We start from the raw sequence: 17,293 nt of genomic DNA, 5'->3' as shown, positions 1-17,293 counted from the left end.
TGCATCAGTGAACTTCCGCTGTAATGGAAATGAGGTAGAGCTTAACTGAAGTAACGTACTGTAAGTGGTAGACAAGTAACAAAGCAGCAGAAAAGTGCTCTGGACACATTCCCCATCAAATTACAACAGGAGTCTGCTCAGTCTTAGGTCAGTAGACTGATTCAACAAGCTTACTAACCGGACTGAGGACAAATATGGCAGAGAACTGGACCACAGTTAGAGGTAATCTTAATGTGTTTTTTTTCAGTTTTGGAGAGAGACTTTCTGTTGCATGTTTAGCATACACTTCCCTTTTTGGCTTTAACGTCCTGTAATAACCAGCACAATGATCGAATTGGTGAACTGCTTTTTTTGCATTTCGTTTTATATGACCTTTTATGTGTTGCACTTTGTCTTGATGCTTTTAATGTCTCACGTAAAGCACATTGAATTGCCTTGTTGCTGAAATGTACTATACAAATTTAAACTTGCCTTGCCTTTTTTTTTTACTTCTCAGTTAATCACAAAGCAGAATTATTGCTTGATGATGATATACCCCACTTCTGACAAGCGTGTCCCTTTACATTCAGTGTAATTTATTGCTACTTGCTTTTTTGTGCATGTATAATAGATCAGCATAAGAGGAAATGCCTCATGGTGTGACAGTTTGTTCTCTATCTCTTCTCTAGCTATCAATTGTTTAAGCAATGCCGCATTCACTACTTATTTTCACTCTGCGTTTCTGTCTCCACAGGTCTTACAAGGCACATTCAGAATGTGACGGTGGGGTTTGAGGTAAGAGACCAGACGCTGAAGTGTGACTGCCCTATCGATGACTTCAAACGTGGAGTGTTCCCTGCTGCCTACCTTCTTATCTTCGTCCTGGGCCTGACCGCCAACAGTGCCTCTATGTGGGTCTTCATGAGCATGTGCAGGGGTGGTAGAAGGCTTTCTACAGTAAACCTATTACTGGTGAACCTGTTGTTGTCTGATCTTATGCTGGTGTGCTCCCTGCCCCTCAGGGCTGCGTACTACCTTCTGGACTCAGCTTGGCCATTTGGGGACCTCACTTGTCGTCTGGTATCCTATGTCTTTTATATCAACATGTATGGCTCAGTGTACTTCCTGCTGGCGTTGAGTGTCCTTCGATATCTGGCTGTATGTCACCCCTTCAAGTTCCTGAGTCTAGATGTGGGGTACTTCGGATGTGGGGGCTGTCTGCTCATTTGGCTCTTTGTGTCCCTGGCCTGTGTTCCCCTGCTGCTTGCCGGGTCGTACGTGGATAAGGCAGGCCGGACCCGCTGCCTGGAGCTTGGTCCAGGGCTGGCCGGTTCCACCATCATCCTCCTGAACCAAGCTGCCTTGGTGCTGGGATTCGCCCTGCCCTTTGCCGTCATCTCTGTCTGCTACATGTGTGTGTTGCTTAGCCTCTGCCAGAGCAGGGCTGGGGTGAAGGGAATGAGGAGGCCCTCCAGACGGAAGTCTTTTGCCCTCGTTATTGTTGTCCTTTTCATCTTCATGGTCTGCTTTCTGCCCTACCACGTGGTGAGGACCATCTTCCTGGAGGCAGAACGTCATGCAGCGGAAAATGTCTGTCGAAACTCTTGTAGCAACATTCATGGCATTCGGAAGGCTGCTGTTATCACATTGTGTTTAGCTGCTGTAAATAGCTGCCTTGACCCGTTCATTTTCTTTTTCGTGGGAGAAGACTTCAGAGATTTCTGCATGAAAAAAGGTCGGAGATGGAGGAGGCCTGTTGACAATGTACAGAGACAACGAGCTGAAATTCAAGAGTTGCAACCCATAGAAGTAATTATGACCTGATTTTCAAATCTAGTAATGATACAAACTTATTTTGAAAGTGATGTATTATGTAAATTTTCCAAAGTCTCTGATTTGACAATTGTTTGAATATAAATTGTTGATACTAATACAGTGATTACACAATTGTTTGTTCAAAATGAAAATTTTCAATGATAAGACCTTTGATATAATTTTTTTTAAGAATATAGGCCTGTCATTGATTTGCAGCTTGGGTATTATATTGCCAAAATATGAAATACAGCTTGATCGATGTCATCCAGATTGGTTGCTTTTCATTAATATAGCCAGGCAGGGAATTAAAACCCAGGCCAAGGTGAATACAATGTAAATTGCAGGGGCCCAAGCTCTCTGGCTCATGAGAACCACTGCATCAGCATCTCCACCCCACCCTAGATTTATGGTGAATTTATCAGCTCAACTACTATCATAACCTCCTTGAGTTCAAGCAGCTGCTTCGCAAATTCATGGCGTCAGTAGGAATAGTTGACCCATAAGTATGGCACTGAACACAAAGCACAAAGGGAGTGATATGAGGGTGAACTGGCCACACAGGAAACTAACGTTGCTTGAATTCTTGACCCTATCCTTGTTCTCAATGAGTTAAAGTTCTCAATATTCTTTCCAATCTATGATTGTTTAAACAAAGGCTTGCAGCTAGTGGCTATGGTGGCTAATACAGACATCCTTAATCGTCTACAGTAGTACCATTCTATACTATGATATATTTATAGTGTGGAAGTTTAAAGATTGAAAATGTATATGCTTGCTGAAATGAATCAGTCATTTTAAGTTTTCTATCTATGACTCAATGTACCATTCATCTCATATCCTGAAAAACATGTGACCTTAAAATGTACACAGCTAAGAAACTTCTTTGTGTTGCTATATAAATGTAACCTGAAAGGGAGTAGATTTTGCATTGACTTGATGGACGCTGTCTCTCTCCATGCTGCATGTAAAATAAAGATAGTTTTATACCTAAAGCCACGAGTGAAGACTTGAGTTTTCTTCCACAGTAGTAATGGGTTTCACTCATATCAGCATTACTGTAGCTATTATTGTATACGAACTTGTGTTCGCCTAGTACAGCTGAGCTACTTTAGTAGGTAGCTTACAGTAGGTAAACTACATTGGCTTGATGGGATAGCTCAGAGCATCTGCCCTTTTCTACCCCTAACTGCACAGGGAGACGACCTCAGCTAAGTTGGTTAGTGAATTGTGCATTTTACTGTAGATTCATTTCCTACACTTGTTATCCCCAGATGTTATTACATCTGTTTTATTGAAATGGATTCAGCTCCATAATGAACTAAATAATATGAAATAAGTGCTTTATTACCTCCGCCACAGGAACATCGAGAGAGGGGGGGGGGGTTCGGTGGCGTGTTGGTTGGTTCATTCTTTAGCAGGAATATGCAAAAACAACCACACCATTTTTTTTTTTTAATTAAACTTAGTGGAGGGGTGTAGCATGAGCCAACGTATAAGCCATTACATTTTGTGGCGGATCCGAATCACAGGGTGGGTCTACGAGCTGCCCAAACACGGCAGGCCATTTATTTTTTGCACTTTGGTTCAGGAGCAAAAGGTTTCCCCCATTCCTTGTCAATGAGGGGAATTGACACAGCCATATCTCAACATGGAAAGGTCACAGAGACACGGGGTTTGGACTGGAATAAAGCTCTTAACCTTCTCTAAGATGGTGAGAGGCTGTGTTGCAGTGGTGGCATTGGGGCATTGTTTGTCAAATCTGCAGTAGAATTCGGTCCAGGTCATTGGCTAGGCTAGCCCTTCTCAGTCCTGTTGTCGCATTACGCTCGCTCATGCCAGACAACAGTCCTTTCCCGCTCCATTCACGTCGTCGTCAAAATAAATCGGTGTCGGCCTATTTAGGAGAGGCGCTCATATTTACAAGTGTCAGATAAACATGAAACTTCACTTACCTCAGCAAAAGGGTCTATTTAAACAAATACTGGGTTTTGAATAATTAAATAATAATTAAACATTAAATAACTTATTTAGACGCGTTCTGTCCAAGTGAAATTATTTTTCCGAGGTAGTCTTCTTCTGTGGCGGTCATTAGCCCTTCTCAGGAACTGTGAGTGCGCTGATGACGTCGCATCTGCTACCACAGTCCTTTCTACTAACAGGACATTTTGACTTTTATCGTCATTATTTTTCGAGGTAGTTTCGAGGATTTCCGACCAGATGGGGCGCTGTCCGCTATGCGGAGTTGTATGGCAGTTGAAGAACACTACCTCGAAAAACAATGACGATGCCACAAAAACCAGCTAAAAATATCACTTAACGGTAGCGCCGAGCTTTCAAAGCCCATCGTTTGTTAGAATAGGTGTTTCTGCTTTGGTGAGTGGCTTTGAAATGTTTATTTGACACTTTAAAATATGAGCGCCAAGCGCCGCCAACTTGGCGACTATTTAAAAGTCAAAATGTCCTATGTTGGTAGAAAGGACTGTGGTAGCAGATGCTACGTCATCAGCAAACTCACAGTTCCTGAGAAGGGCTAAATCTGCACGTTGCCGTATTTGCAAGGGTTTCCTCCCAAATAACCCCAAAACATGCAGAAGAACAGACGCTCTTCAGTCCGGTCCCTGGCCAAGACCTGGGCTGAGCACGACTCGGTCCCCTGGCACCATGAACGATGGCTACCCACTGCTCCTGGCTGCCCCCGGAGGACAGCTGGGAAGGGAAACCATTTCCACTGGCGACACTGGTTTGCAACTATTGCGACTGTGTGCAATGTGTCAGTGTGGCCGAAAAAAGACCCTCCCCCTCGGATCCTGTAATTAAAATGATTAATTATAACTGATCTTGGCGCGGGTTGGAATAATAATAGATAGTAGATTGGTTCAACGGTGCTAAACTAGGCTATACTTATAAATGGTAGACGTACACTCTGATAGAAAGAAATTAGCCTCTGATATGGTATGGCGTAATATTGTATGCTATACGCTTTACTGTCATTGGCTCACTCGAGTTCCCTTTAAGTTACTTTGACCAATTACAGTTAAGGAATGAGTCACTCGTGGGAACATACGGGCGCAACTAACCAATGGAAGGTCCCAACGGTCAGGCCTTATATAAAAAAAAAAAATCATGACGCAGTAGTTTCAGTAGTTTGCGAACAGCAGCCATCTTGTAACGAGAAAAGGGACGGGCGAGGCGTCGACTTTACGTTAGCTAACGTACGAGAAAATAGAAACAAGTTGCTCGGTGTTTCAGAAGAAGTAATGAAATGTGTTCATGGACTGCCTCGTAATAAATGGTTATGTTACTGGTAACACTGGTTTAGTATTTCACCGAACGCTCAGATCAAAGATGGACGACGACGCGGCGAGGGAAGATGCCTGCCGAGAATATCAGTCCTCCCTCGAAGATTTGACATTCAACAGTAAACCTCACATCAACATGCTGACCATTCTGGCAGAGGAGAATCTGCAGTTCGCCAAGGATATCGTCGCAATAATTGAAGCACAAATCAATAAGGTTTTTATGAATATAGAATTTTCTTTTTCAGCTTCTGAAGCTAACGTTAACTGCACACAACGAAGGGCCTCTAAGCTTAGCTAGGACTAGCAGCTGGTCGTCATGATGACAACATGGCGGATTCGCTGAGAGTCGTGCTTTGTGGCTTTCAGTTAACGTTAGCTAGTTATATTGCATTAGCGACGCATTTTACATGTCAGAAGCATGGCACCAATTTCGTTTTTATGTATTTACCTGATTATGCTTTCTCTTATTGACTGTAAACATTGGCAAAACAGACGTGTCCGTTAGCTTAGCCCTCAAAGCAAGTAACGTTAGCTAGCTAACGTTAACTTGTTCTTGGGAAATGAGCGATAGCTGTTTTAATGTAGCTACCTAATAACCCCACATTACCCCTCCTGGGGATCATTAAAGTTATCTTATCAACGTTATTGGTGGTATGTTACTGATGTGAAGTTCGCCGGTAACTTGGCTGACGTTAACGTTACCTAATTTGCTTGTTAAATTATATATAACGTATAGCCAACCAAATTCTCTATTAACGTTAGCTACCAATCCTGTTAACATTTGAATGCCTTTGCTGACCTTGCGTTTCTTAAGGAACGGTAACTTAAAACGAAACCGATTCTTACAAATGCGCTTCGCTAGCATTCATTTGGCTATAACGTGACTAGCTAACACTAACCCCGAGGCCGGCCATTTCGCACACGTGGTTTGGCAATAAATGTAACTAGCTAGCTAATTTAATGATTGGTTGAGACAACAGTTTGTTTTATATCGGTACTATGGCTATGAGAGTACGCTTAGCTAACTTTCCTAGACATAAGTAAGTTACACGTGTATTTTCGTGTTTTTCTGCCGTCACATAAATGATAAAATATTTACTTGACCAGACTTGCACTTCAGTCAGGTGGTCGTGAGCCAATAAGGGAATGCATTAATGGCATGTTCATTTGGAAGTTCACAAGTTAAATTTACTGATCAGCTATAGCTAACATTACCGGATTTTTATAGTCTAGGAGTGGATTACTTGAATTTTGAAATGTCAAATGGATGGTGAAATGTGATAATAAAAATTATGAAATGTGCTTTTTGTCTTTTTTATTTCCCCAGTGTAATTTATTGGTATCGAATCTCTTGTTATTGCTTGAATGGTATGAGACTCATTCTAGAATGATGTGATTAGAATCACTCATTTTACCCAGGGCATTTATTCTTTGGAGTTGTACATTTGTGAAGGATAGGCAACTTGTTGATTTTCAAAAGGAAAATGTGGATTAGGTGTCCCAGTCAACAGTGTGATACCTAAAAGGATTAGTCTACTTAACTTTTGATGTTTTGCTTTACAAATTGTTCCAATATTTGTTTTTCACTTTAGTTTTGGGTTAGCAACTTCCCATTTTCTCCTTTTTTTGAAAAGGGAACTGGAAATGACACTGATTTAAATAACCTAAAATGGTAAAGGTACGAAGAGTGTTCTCTAGGCTAGAGAAGCTCTTTGGAGGTAATTAAAAAGGGTTTTCTTGGAAGACACTAACTATTGGTCGATGGACTTTTTCTGCCCTTATGACACTGCACCAGTGAAATCGTACACACTGCACAGAAGCATTTTCTGGGCATTTGATGCCCTACAGTGTTTTGTTCAAGATTTTTTTTTGTGTGCTTATTTTGGAGCAGAACTTGGACTTGAGCCATCCTTGCCCACAGGATAACATTTTTGGACATGGATTTATTTACATTTTTAAAATTTTTATACATTTTTCCTGGCAGTCTTCGTTGTTTTTGTCTGGCAGGGATTTTTCCAGCACCAAACATATGGTTTCAAGTTCCTATTGTTATGATCCTGTAATGTTTTGAATGCGATGTTGTTAATATAACCCCTGTTGTTTTCTAAACTTGTCAAGTTTTCTATTACTCCAGGCCCGAACTGCAGAGAAGCTTCCGGTTTTGTACTTAGTGGATTCCATAGTGAAGAATGTCGGAGGCGAATACCTTGCAGTGTTTACTAAAAACCTAGTCACTTCATTTATATGTGTTTTTGAAAAGGTACATCTACTTTTATTTTTGGTTTTGATATTGACAATTTAAGTACTTTTAACCATATATATGTATATTTTCAATAACCGCCCCTGCTTGCTATTGTGTAGCCTGGTACATTCGTTTTGAACAGTAGAATGCTTTTGTTTTAATAAAATTATGGGGTTTTGCGAGTCCCCCTTGATTTGAAAAAAAAATCATTCATCATTCTTAAGTATTGAATATGCCAGAGTGCTCTTGTATAGACGATTGTTCGTACAAATAATTCTCCCAAGACTTTATTGTCCATCCCCATGTTATATTTGACTGTCCTGAAGTGAACATACAACTAGTATTTTGAATTGAGCGATTTTGAGTTGAGCACTATGTTCTGTTTGTAGGTGGATGAGAACACTAGGAAAAGTCTGTTCAAATTACGCTCCACCTGGGATGACATATTCCCTCTAAAGAAACTCTATGCTTTGGATGTGCGTGTGAACGCTCATGACCCAGCCTGGCCCATCAAACCACTGCCACCTACTGTGAATGCCAGCATTCACGTCAACCCCAAGTTCTTAAAACAGGTGGGTGTATTGGGGAGACACTTTTTCATAATCCTTAACAACCACAAGGTTCTGTAATGCTGACTTGTTCAAGAAACATCTTGTGTAGAGAGGCATCAACCCTGCTTGTCATGTTTTCCCCAGGCAGAAGAGGTGACTTCACCAAAGGCCAGCCCCCCGCAACCTGTAGCTCCGGCCCCCCAGCCGACCCCTACCGTCAGTGAGGCAAGCATCACCCAGGAGCAGCTGATTAGGCAGCAGCTGCTGTCTAAGCAGAAACAGCTTCTGGAGCTGCAGCATAAGAAGATAGAGCTGGAGCTGGAGCAGACCAAAGCACAACTGGTGAGACCTTGTATACCCTTTTTCCCTTTAATATAAATGTACTTTCAGAAATGTGGCTGATTTTTAATAACACTTTGTCTAGCAAGGCATGCTAATGACACTTGTATTTGTCTTTCTCATATGTTCCAGGCTGCAAATGTAGTTTTGACACTACCTCCAGCAGTTAATCCCCCAGCCCTCAACACTGTAGTGCCAAAGTCCACCCCGCCTGCCCCTGTCATTAAGCCCTGGATCCCCCCTCAGACAGACAGCAAACCACCCACCAGAGACCCCCGCCTCAACAGAGTTGGCCCCCAGCACAAAGAACAGACTAGCAGTAAGAAGGACAGCCACACAATGGGAGTGCCAGCTCACACACCAGAGAAAAGACTGCCAGAGAAGTCTAGCAAGCCTGAGAGGACACGGACACCCAAGAAGGAGCTGTTGGAGGAGAAACCAAAAGCGAAGTCTCCATCTCCCATGGCTAAAGGGGTGCTGGCTAAGAGCAAGCATTCAGAGGCTGAGAATGTGAAGTCAGCAGATGCTGGCAAGAAAGACCCTAGGCTGCGTAAACACCAGCTTGAGAAGGGTGACCCTAAGGAAGAGGAGATGGTGAAGGAGAAGAAGAGATGCACTGAGAAGAAGGAGAAAGAGGAGCCTGTCAAGGCCTCTGAGCTTCAGAAGGCCGCCAGGGGGAAACTGGTGAACGGCTCTGTGGGTAAACACGACCGCAGCGAGACCCAGGAGAAATCGGAGGGCAAGGCAGGGGGGAACGCCAGGACCAACGCCAGGAAACGCTCCCGTTCCCGTTCCAGATCCCGCTCGCCGTCCCTGCCCTCCCAGAAGAGGAAGGAGAGGAGGTCGCCCAAGGGCAGAGCCAGGAGCGACTCCACCTCCCCGCCGCCTTCCCACAAACCTGGCAAAGCCAGGCAGTCCGGTGGCAAGCACTCGCACACAGAGGACTCGCCCCAGCACGGGAAGGGCAGGGATGAGAGGGCCACGCCCAAGAAGAGCCCGTCAGAGCCCAGGAGAACCAAGAGATCAGCTGAGGAGAGGCACCCCGAGGCCAGGGACTCCCAGTCCCCCCGCACCCACTCGGAAATTAAAGACAGCAAGGAGAACTCTCATCGCTGGAAGAGTGGTTGGGGGGAGAACAAACAGTAAGTGTATTGAAGTAGACTGCTGATTTCGATTGTCGTCTGAAGTCTAGTAGTAGCAGTTTGTTACCATATTTGACAGAGCGGCCTATCAGTTAGAAGTTATTCTCTGAATCTGAAGTGTTCATCTAAGTGTTGTGTGTGTTTGCCTATGTCTTAGTCTGTGTGGTTCATGTTGTATTAGGAGGTTATATTTTTGTGTATATTGGAACAACACTTGTCTGTGTGATGAGTAGCCCTGTTCAACCATAAAGGCCCAAATGTCCTCCGTGGACAACAAGGTGTTCCTTTGTCCAGAGGTAGATATTTGGATTTCCATGTGGAAGACCGGCGGTACGAATCCTACCTGCGACATTTGCGTGTTGTCAGGGCAACCGCACATTTTTTCCTAACTGTTTTTTTGCATCGTGCCTCGTCTCCTTCAGCCTGAAGCTGTCAGAGGAGGCTCATGGGAAGGTTGGCCCTCAGAGGCACAAGTCGTACCCGGGCAGCCAGAGGCCCACCACCCCACGCACCCCTAAACAGCACCGTCTCAGCGTGGACGCTAACCTGCAGATACCAGAGGTGCTGAACTCGGTCAGCAAGAGAGACCTGCTCAGAAAGGTAAGCTGGACAAATATACTCTACAGCCGACCAGATGGATGTTGTTTTTTTAACATGCTGTTATTTTTGTCAGGAACTTAATGGCTTTTCTTGACATGTTTGTAAGGGATTATGTACTCCAGTTTAACTTGTTAACATTCTTCTTGATGTTCATGGGTTGTCATAACATGACCCACTCTTGAGCCAGCAGCACTCATGTGTCCTCTCCCCTTGGTGCTCCTCCTAGGCCAGTATACGACTGGAGAACGGCGAGATCTCCAACGATGACTTCCTGAACGTGGCGCATCAGATCAAACAGCTGTTCCAGTACCAGGAGGAGAAACAGCGCTCGGACTCCTGGGAGGGCTCCAGCGAAGACGGCCAGAAGTTCCCCGCCAAGAAGAAGCCCCTCCTCTCCACCCCTCCGTCCGGGCAGACCCAGCAGGACAGCCTGTCCGACGCAGAGCTCAGCTACTACGAGCACAAGTCCCGGCTGAGGAAGACCCAGCTGCCACAGCGGCAGGGGGGCGAGGACTGGGACGGGGAGGACAGCCAGGAGGAGGGAGACTCCCCGGCCCCCGCCGGGGGGAAAGCTGAGGGGAGCAGGGCGGCCCCCCAACCCTCGCCCCTGAAGTTCCCCAGACCGCCCAGGGACAGGCACAGCAAGGAGAGGGCGGAGGAGCAGCAGCCCCCGGCCACCATGATCGAGGAGTACAACCACGGCAGGGAGTTCCCCAGGCTCAAGTCTCTGCCGGGCCTCCGCTTCAGGAGGAGGGCGGACCCCAGGGACCCAAATGCTTCTGACAGGCTGAAAAGTAAGTGGGAGGTCACCCCAACAAACTATTGATTGGAACAAACTAAATAGCTGGTTCTTATAGCATCACTGAAGAAAGAAGAGAGGTCTGCACACTTGTTTCAAAAGTTTAATAAATCACTTTGGGAGCTTTGAAACAGCGTGCAGATCTCTCTTCTTTCTTGAGTTTTATAGTTTTTGGTCAAGCACCTGTCACTTCTTCTCTCTCTTGGATGTGCGTGTATTCTCCGCTACTTCTTTAGCCTCACTGTCAGCTGGGTTTTTGATTTCGAATGTGTTCCTTTTTTTTCTTTTTACAGATGAAAGAGAGTGGAACTCCCCGCTCAGCGAGCGTCAGCGGTATGACGAGAGGGAGGAGCAGAAGAGCGGCTACGACGCGCCGAGGAGATACGGGGGTGGGCCGGACCTCCCCCAGCAGAGCAGGCTTCCTCCCAAGTCCAGCCTGGTCCAGCGGAGCTCCGCCAGCCCCTCCGTCCCAGAGGGCCCCACCAGGAATTCCCCGGCGGCGGGCTACGAGCGGGAGCGCCTCTCCCCCCCGGAGCAGCAGGACGTGGCCGGGCTGAGCCCCGTGCCCAGGTTCGAGAGCCCGACCAGCGAGCACTCCGACGACGGGCCTCTGGAGCTCCCCAGGCCCATCCTCAAAGGGCCGCCCCGCGGACCACTCGCTGCCGCCCGCCTACATGCCGACTCTCCGGGACACACACCCCCCAACGCACCCGAGGGAGCCGCACCAGCCGGGGCGCAGCATTTCGACAGCCACCCCTCGCGCTACGACGGCCCTGGAAGACACCACCCCCCGGGCAGATTCGAGGGGGCCTCTGGGTCCGGCAGGTTTGACGGACCAGGCGGGTCCCACGGCCCCACTAGGTACGACGGCCCGCCCCAACAGGGTCCCGGTCGATTTGAAGGACCTGGAAGATTTGAGGCCACCTCGATGCCCCATGGTCCGATGAGAGGAGGTGACCCACAAGGCATTGGAAGGTACGATGGCCCAGCCCCTCAAGGCCCAGGTAGATATGATGCTCCAGTTGGTCAACAGCCATCGAGATTTGACGGGCAGGGATCTGGACCAGGAGGCTTCGATGGCCATATGCAGCCCAAACGCTTTGACGGACCAAGGAGGTTTGACAACCCCCACATGCAGCCTGGACCAGGGAGGTTTGAAGGACCAATGGGATTCCAGCCAAATCCCATACCCTTTGATGGGCCTCCCAACCAGTCTGGCCCAATACGCTTTGATGGACCTGGGAACACCTCTGGACCAATCCGCTTTGACTCCCCCGGACAGCCTGGACCAATGAGGTTTGACATGATGCATCACCAGGGCATGCCACAGCGCTTTGATGGCCCCCCCGGCCAGCAGGGCCCCCCAAGGTTCTGTGGCCCCCCCAACATGCAGCCGCCTCTCCGACCAGGGGTGCCAATGTACGACCCGATGTCCAACCAAGGTGGACCGCAGCAACCTCAAAACTTCAACATGCCCAACCAGCGCTTCCCCGAGCCAATCAATCCCCAGTTTAGTGCTGCTCCTCTGCCGTTTTCAGGGCAACAAAACATGCAACAGGGGGGCAACTTCAACATGCCGCCTGTCCCCACCTCGTCCGGATTCCCTAACTCCTTCAGCCAGTCTGTTCCTCCTCCCTTCTACACTCCAGGGGCTCCTGTTGGCAACATGAACGCCCCCCCACCAGCAGGGAACATGCAACCACAGGTAAGATCATCTAACATCTTTTTCCAAGTTATTTACCACAGGCCGACGTTCATTAACCTCTCTAACTGGTGTGTGTGTCTGTGTGTGGACGTGCGTGTATATGTGTGTTTGTGTGGTTTAATCATCAGATTTGGTTCAAGTCTAATTGTTGTTGTTTTCCAGATGAATATGCTGCCAAACCTGGGCCAGCCGCCCTTCCTACCACCAAACCCAGTGCCTTTCAGCCAACCAGGTAAACACCTTCACCGTCTTTGACATATCACTTGTGTTTTGAATCACTAAAGTGTTGATATTATAAAGCTGTGATATGACTTCTGCTCCGGCAATAGTCAGGCCTGTCTCTGTTGATTAGATCAGAGATGATCTAAGTCAATTACAGTTTTATAATATGGATGGATAATACCATCTTTGATCCCTGAAGGTCATCCTCTGTGTTAATCACTTAAGCTTTTAATGTTGGGAGGCAAATGAGGAGCTGATAAAGATTGATTGATTGGTGGTTGATGTTCGTGCAGCTCCTCAGTTCGCTCCCCCGGAGAGCCACTTCGGCCAGGTAGACGTGAACGACCTGCTGACCAAGCTCATCTCCACTGGGATCATCAAATCCACAAAGACGGAGGCCACCGCAACTGGAACAGGTTAGCATAGCACGTGTGTGCACACCTCACAATGACAACACCTTGGTCTAGTAGCAGACACTGTTTTGCAGTCCATTTCCTGACACTGGTTAATATGTTATGAACCGTGACCTGTTGCAGAGTCCACGGCCACGCCTCCGGCCACGCCCGCTGTGGTGGAGGAAGAGGAAGAGGAGGAGCAGGAAGAGGATGACGACGTCCCAGACCTCACCGGCTTCATCATCGAGGACATGAAACAGTGAGTTCACTCTGCTCTCCTTTACCTGTTCAATAAGTTCCCTTACCATTACATTGTGTGGTAAGACGGACCTGATCGTGTGGTTGATTGAGTGATGAATGTATTCATTGTGCGGTTGATTGAGTGATGAATGTATTCATTGTGTGGTTGATTGAGTGATGAATGTATTCATTGTGTGCAGGGGTGAAAATTTACTTCTTGGCTCACAGTGAGTCACCTGCCAAGGGGACTAGATGAAAAAATCTTTCAGATAGCCTTCCCAAATCTAGTTGCCAATTGGAAATTTTACCAGCATTTGGCCCGGGGGCAGGTGTTAATTTTCACCCCTGATTGTGTGGTTGATTGAATGATGAATGTATAATAAAATGTCGGGGGGTCTGTGGTTGTAACTGGAGCTGTCAGTGTTGATGCATAGCTTTGCTTGTCCTTACGCCCTACAGGCAAGGCAGGGCGAGTTTGTGTATCACATTTCAGCAACAAGGCAATTCAAAGTGCTTTACATGAGACATTAAAAGCATCAAGAAAAAGTGAAAGAAACACTATAAAAGGTCATATAAAATGAAATGCAAAAAAAAAACACTATAAAGGGACATACAAGAATAAAATTTACAGTGCAGTTTATGAATTAATAATTATTCGAATTAATAAAAAGCTGCAAAAAAAGTCTTTAGTCTTGATGTAAAAGAACTGAGTTGCAGCAGACAGGCAGTTTTCAGGAAGTTTGTTCCAGATATGTGGAGCATAAAAACTCAGCGCTGCTTCTCCATATTTTGTCTTAACAGGCGGTACGACAGCGTGGTGACGAAGCTCTACACGGGCATCCAGTGTTACTCCTGCGGCATGCGCTTCACGGCCTCCCAGACGGATGTGTACGCAGACCACCTGGACTGGCACTACAGGCTGAACCGCTCGGAGAAGGACATCAGCAAGAAGGTCACCCATCGTCGCTGGTACTACAGTCAGATGGTAAGACACATGGTCAAATACTTGTGCGCACACCTTAACATGCACACCCCTCCCCACTGATTTTATTTAACACATATATAATGTATAATGATTAACCGCAAATCGATTAAATGTATTGCGATTAAATTAATTAAAACTGTTTGATTTCCACACTTTGAAAAACTCACTGTAATACTGTCCAGCATCAACCAAAGTTAGCAACAGTCTCCAAGATGCATTATTTTAATGTTTATGCAAACAAAAAGTGCGTAGTGCTGCTAATTATGTTTGTGGTTTGGTTTTGTGGTTTTCTAACACTTGGTGAAATGATCTGTGTGTGTGTATCAGTAGTTTTTGTTCAGCACATTTTATAATACCACAATAATATTGATAAGCGTGATAATTTTGGTCATTATAATCGTGATATGAAATGTTGGTACCGTTTAGGGATGAGACGGTATGGATTTTTGCATTACGGTACGGTATCTAGTTGCACGGTACGGTTTACTGTAATTCACGGTATACGGCATTTCACCTCCCCAACACACACAAAAAAACAAGTGTTTTATTTTGAAGGAAAACAGCTTTATTGAACATTATTGTGTGAGTTTATTAATAGCAAGCTTATATTAAATTACAAAAATAATTGTTGCAAGCAACTTGAAATGTGAAGTTTCAGCAGCGCATTATTGTGTAATACCGTAAACGTAATACCGTAAACGCAGGGAATGTCACGGTGTACGGCATACTGTCTCATCCCTAGTACCATTACAACTCTAGTCATATCTATATTCCTTCTCAGGACTGGATAGAGTTTGAGGAGATCGCGGACCTCGAGGAGCGAGCGAAGAGCCTGTTCTTTGAGAAGGTGAACGAGGAGGTGGTACAGAAAACGCAGGAAGCAGCGAAGGAGAAGGAGTTCCAGAGCGTCCGAGCAGCTGCAGATGTGGTGGACGAGGTGAGTGCTACGTGGAAGTGGGGCGCGGATGAAACACAGGCCTCTACTGGCTTAAATTTCCAATAGCCTGGAACTCCATCCATGTTAAATCAGACCCTGGATATTGAAGACTTTCTGATTCTCTGTTTTTCATTTATTGTTTCTCTAGTCCTGTGAGATCTGCCAGGAGCCCTTTGAGATGTATTGGGAGGAGGAGGAAGAGGAGTGGCACCTGAGAAACGCCATCCGCGTCGACGAAATGGTGGGTGTAGAGATTAGCATTGCAGACCCGCCACCACCCACTGGAAAATCACCTTCGGTTGTGAATTTGTGCTAACACTTGATGTTTTTCCCTTTATCTACAGACATATCATCCTTCGTGCTTTGAAGATTACAAGAATGTAAGTAACGGCGAAACATAATCTGATTTGATTTTGTCTTTGATCAGAGTGCCATCAGTTTGTCTGATATCGACTACATACGTTGTGACCATTTTCCCTTCTGCTGGTGTGTTCTCTCCCAGACGTCTTCATTTCTGGACTGTACACCTTCTCCCAACAAGCTGCTGACAGAGAACCCGCTGAGTGCTTTCGTGAAGCGTGAGGAGGAGGAGGAACAGACTTCCTGTTGCGCTGCCGTGAAAGAGGAAGTGGAGTCTGAGGTCGGTGTTGCTCAGAATCTGATGGAGGAAGTTCAGGTTAAGATGGAGGACGAAGCGCAAGCCGGTGCAATTTCCTAAGACCATGCTGCTTTCTTTTTTTCCTGTTTTATCGGCTGCACTCAGCCCCTCCCTTCATTTTCTAAGATGTTTTTTTTTCTAGGCCTACGGAAGATATATTTTTATATTCATCTCTGAGGCAGGGCCCTCAGACAGCCATAATTTGAATACATTTTTGTATTTGGAATCTGCCTGTAAATTTCAGGTGTCTTGCTGTGTGAATTAATGAATGTTGAAAATTGTACCTTGCAAAAAAAAGATGTACTTTGGGGAAAATGTGTATGTAAGAGGTTTAATATATAAATAAAGCTATTTTTGGTATTCTTTGTGTAGTATTGCTAAGGTGGCTATGGAGGGATCACACAAGATTGCTTTAATAGTTTGGGGCTTTTTGTTAATGATTTTGTACATAGCCATTTGGTTGCTGAGACAAATTATTTGAAAGTTAATTTATGAGCCTTGATTTATCCTAGCCATAGTACCTGGTGATGGAGAGGCAGTTTATTTTAACTTATTTATGGTTAAGTTTACAAAAGGTAAGGACTACAACCAAACATTTTTCTAAAGTAAACTGCTGTTTAGGCTACATGACTAATGTTCATACAAATTTAACAGTGATCCTGCATTCTAATTGTCACAGTTACAAAGTTTAAACATTTTCAGGTGTACTTTTTTGCAGAGGTTTGAAAAGGCTATTTTGCTTGGTAATACTGGATTTTCAATAAAACAAATCTGAAAATGTGTTTGTGTGACCAGTGATTGGTGTTGCTTACTGTATCGTTTCTCCTAAAATCCCCATCATTTGATATGAGTTCTTTGTCATGTTTGAATCATTAATAAAGTTTGATAGAGTTAGTGTTTCTAGCTTGTTTTTATTCCTGCATTGATACCTGAGTTTTTGTCATGTTGCTTGAATCATTAATAAAGTTGAATAAGAGAAGTGTTTCTAGCTTGTCTTTATTCCTACATTCATACATCAGTAAACCTTTACTCACACTGATCTGCAATATAAATTTGTTAGGGTCCATGTGTAGAGAAATTCTTGGATTAAATTAAATTCATAAAGTGCTGGAAGAAGTCTTCAGCCCATGCAGCTACTGCCATCTGGTGGACAAGATGTTAGTTGGCACAGCTCGGTGGTTGTCAAGGTGAAATGGAAACATTGAAGCTCTCGCAGCCAGGCTTAGCAGGAAAGTACAGTGATCTAGGCTATTTGTTTACTCTCAAATCAAATGCAGCAAGGACAGACAGATCCACCAGTACAGATTCAACCTAGGAAGTATTGTGATATACCCTAGAAGCTGTAGGGGAGATCAATTTATGAGTGCACTTTTAAAGTACTGGAG

General features: G+C 45.3%; 2 protein-coding genes across 2 annotated transcripts; both read left to right on the top strand.

The window, feature by feature from the left end:
- Positions 1 to 194: 194 nt before the first annotated feature.
- cysltr2a (cysteinyl leukotriene receptor 2a) lies at positions 195 to 1,803 on the top strand (the record flags this gene model as incomplete). The annotated part of the gene is made up of 2 exons (XM_084450341.1): positions 195 to 222; positions 734 to 1,803. 2 exons carry the CDS (start codon positions 195 to 197, stop codon positions 1,801 to 1,803), a joined length of 1,098 nt encoding a protein of 365 aa, XP_084306467.1.
- Positions 1,804 to 4,955: 3,152 nt separating this feature from the next.
- On the top strand, positions 4,956 to 16,822 carry pcf11 (PCF11 cleavage and polyadenylation factor subunit). Its single transcript, XM_084450042.1, has 16 exons — positions 4,956 to 5,307; positions 7,228 to 7,353; positions 7,725 to 7,907; positions 8,031 to 8,228; positions 8,358 to 9,367; positions 9,790 to 9,967; positions 10,194 to 10,761; positions 11,060 to 12,471; positions 12,634 to 12,703; positions 12,987 to 13,109; positions 13,230 to 13,347; positions 14,130 to 14,313; positions 15,095 to 15,250; positions 15,399 to 15,491; positions 15,595 to 15,630; positions 15,753 to 16,822. Exons 1-16 carry the CDS (start codon positions 5,065 to 5,067, stop codon positions 15,966 to 15,968), a joined length of 4,914 nt encoding a protein of 1,637 aa, XP_084306168.1. The 5' UTR covers positions 4,956 to 5,064; the 3' UTR covers positions 15,969 to 16,822.
- The last annotated feature ends 471 nt before the right edge of the window (positions 16,823 to 17,293 follow it).

Source organism: Borostomias antarcticus (assembly GCF_949987555.1).
Source record: "Borostomias antarcticus genome assembly, chromosome: 15".
Taxonomy (NCBI): domain Eukaryota; kingdom Metazoa; phylum Chordata; class Actinopteri; order Stomiiformes; family Stomiidae; genus Borostomias; species Borostomias antarcticus.
The sequence above is the reverse complement of the archived record's forward strand: the minus strand, read 5'-3'. Positions and strand labels throughout refer to the sequence as shown.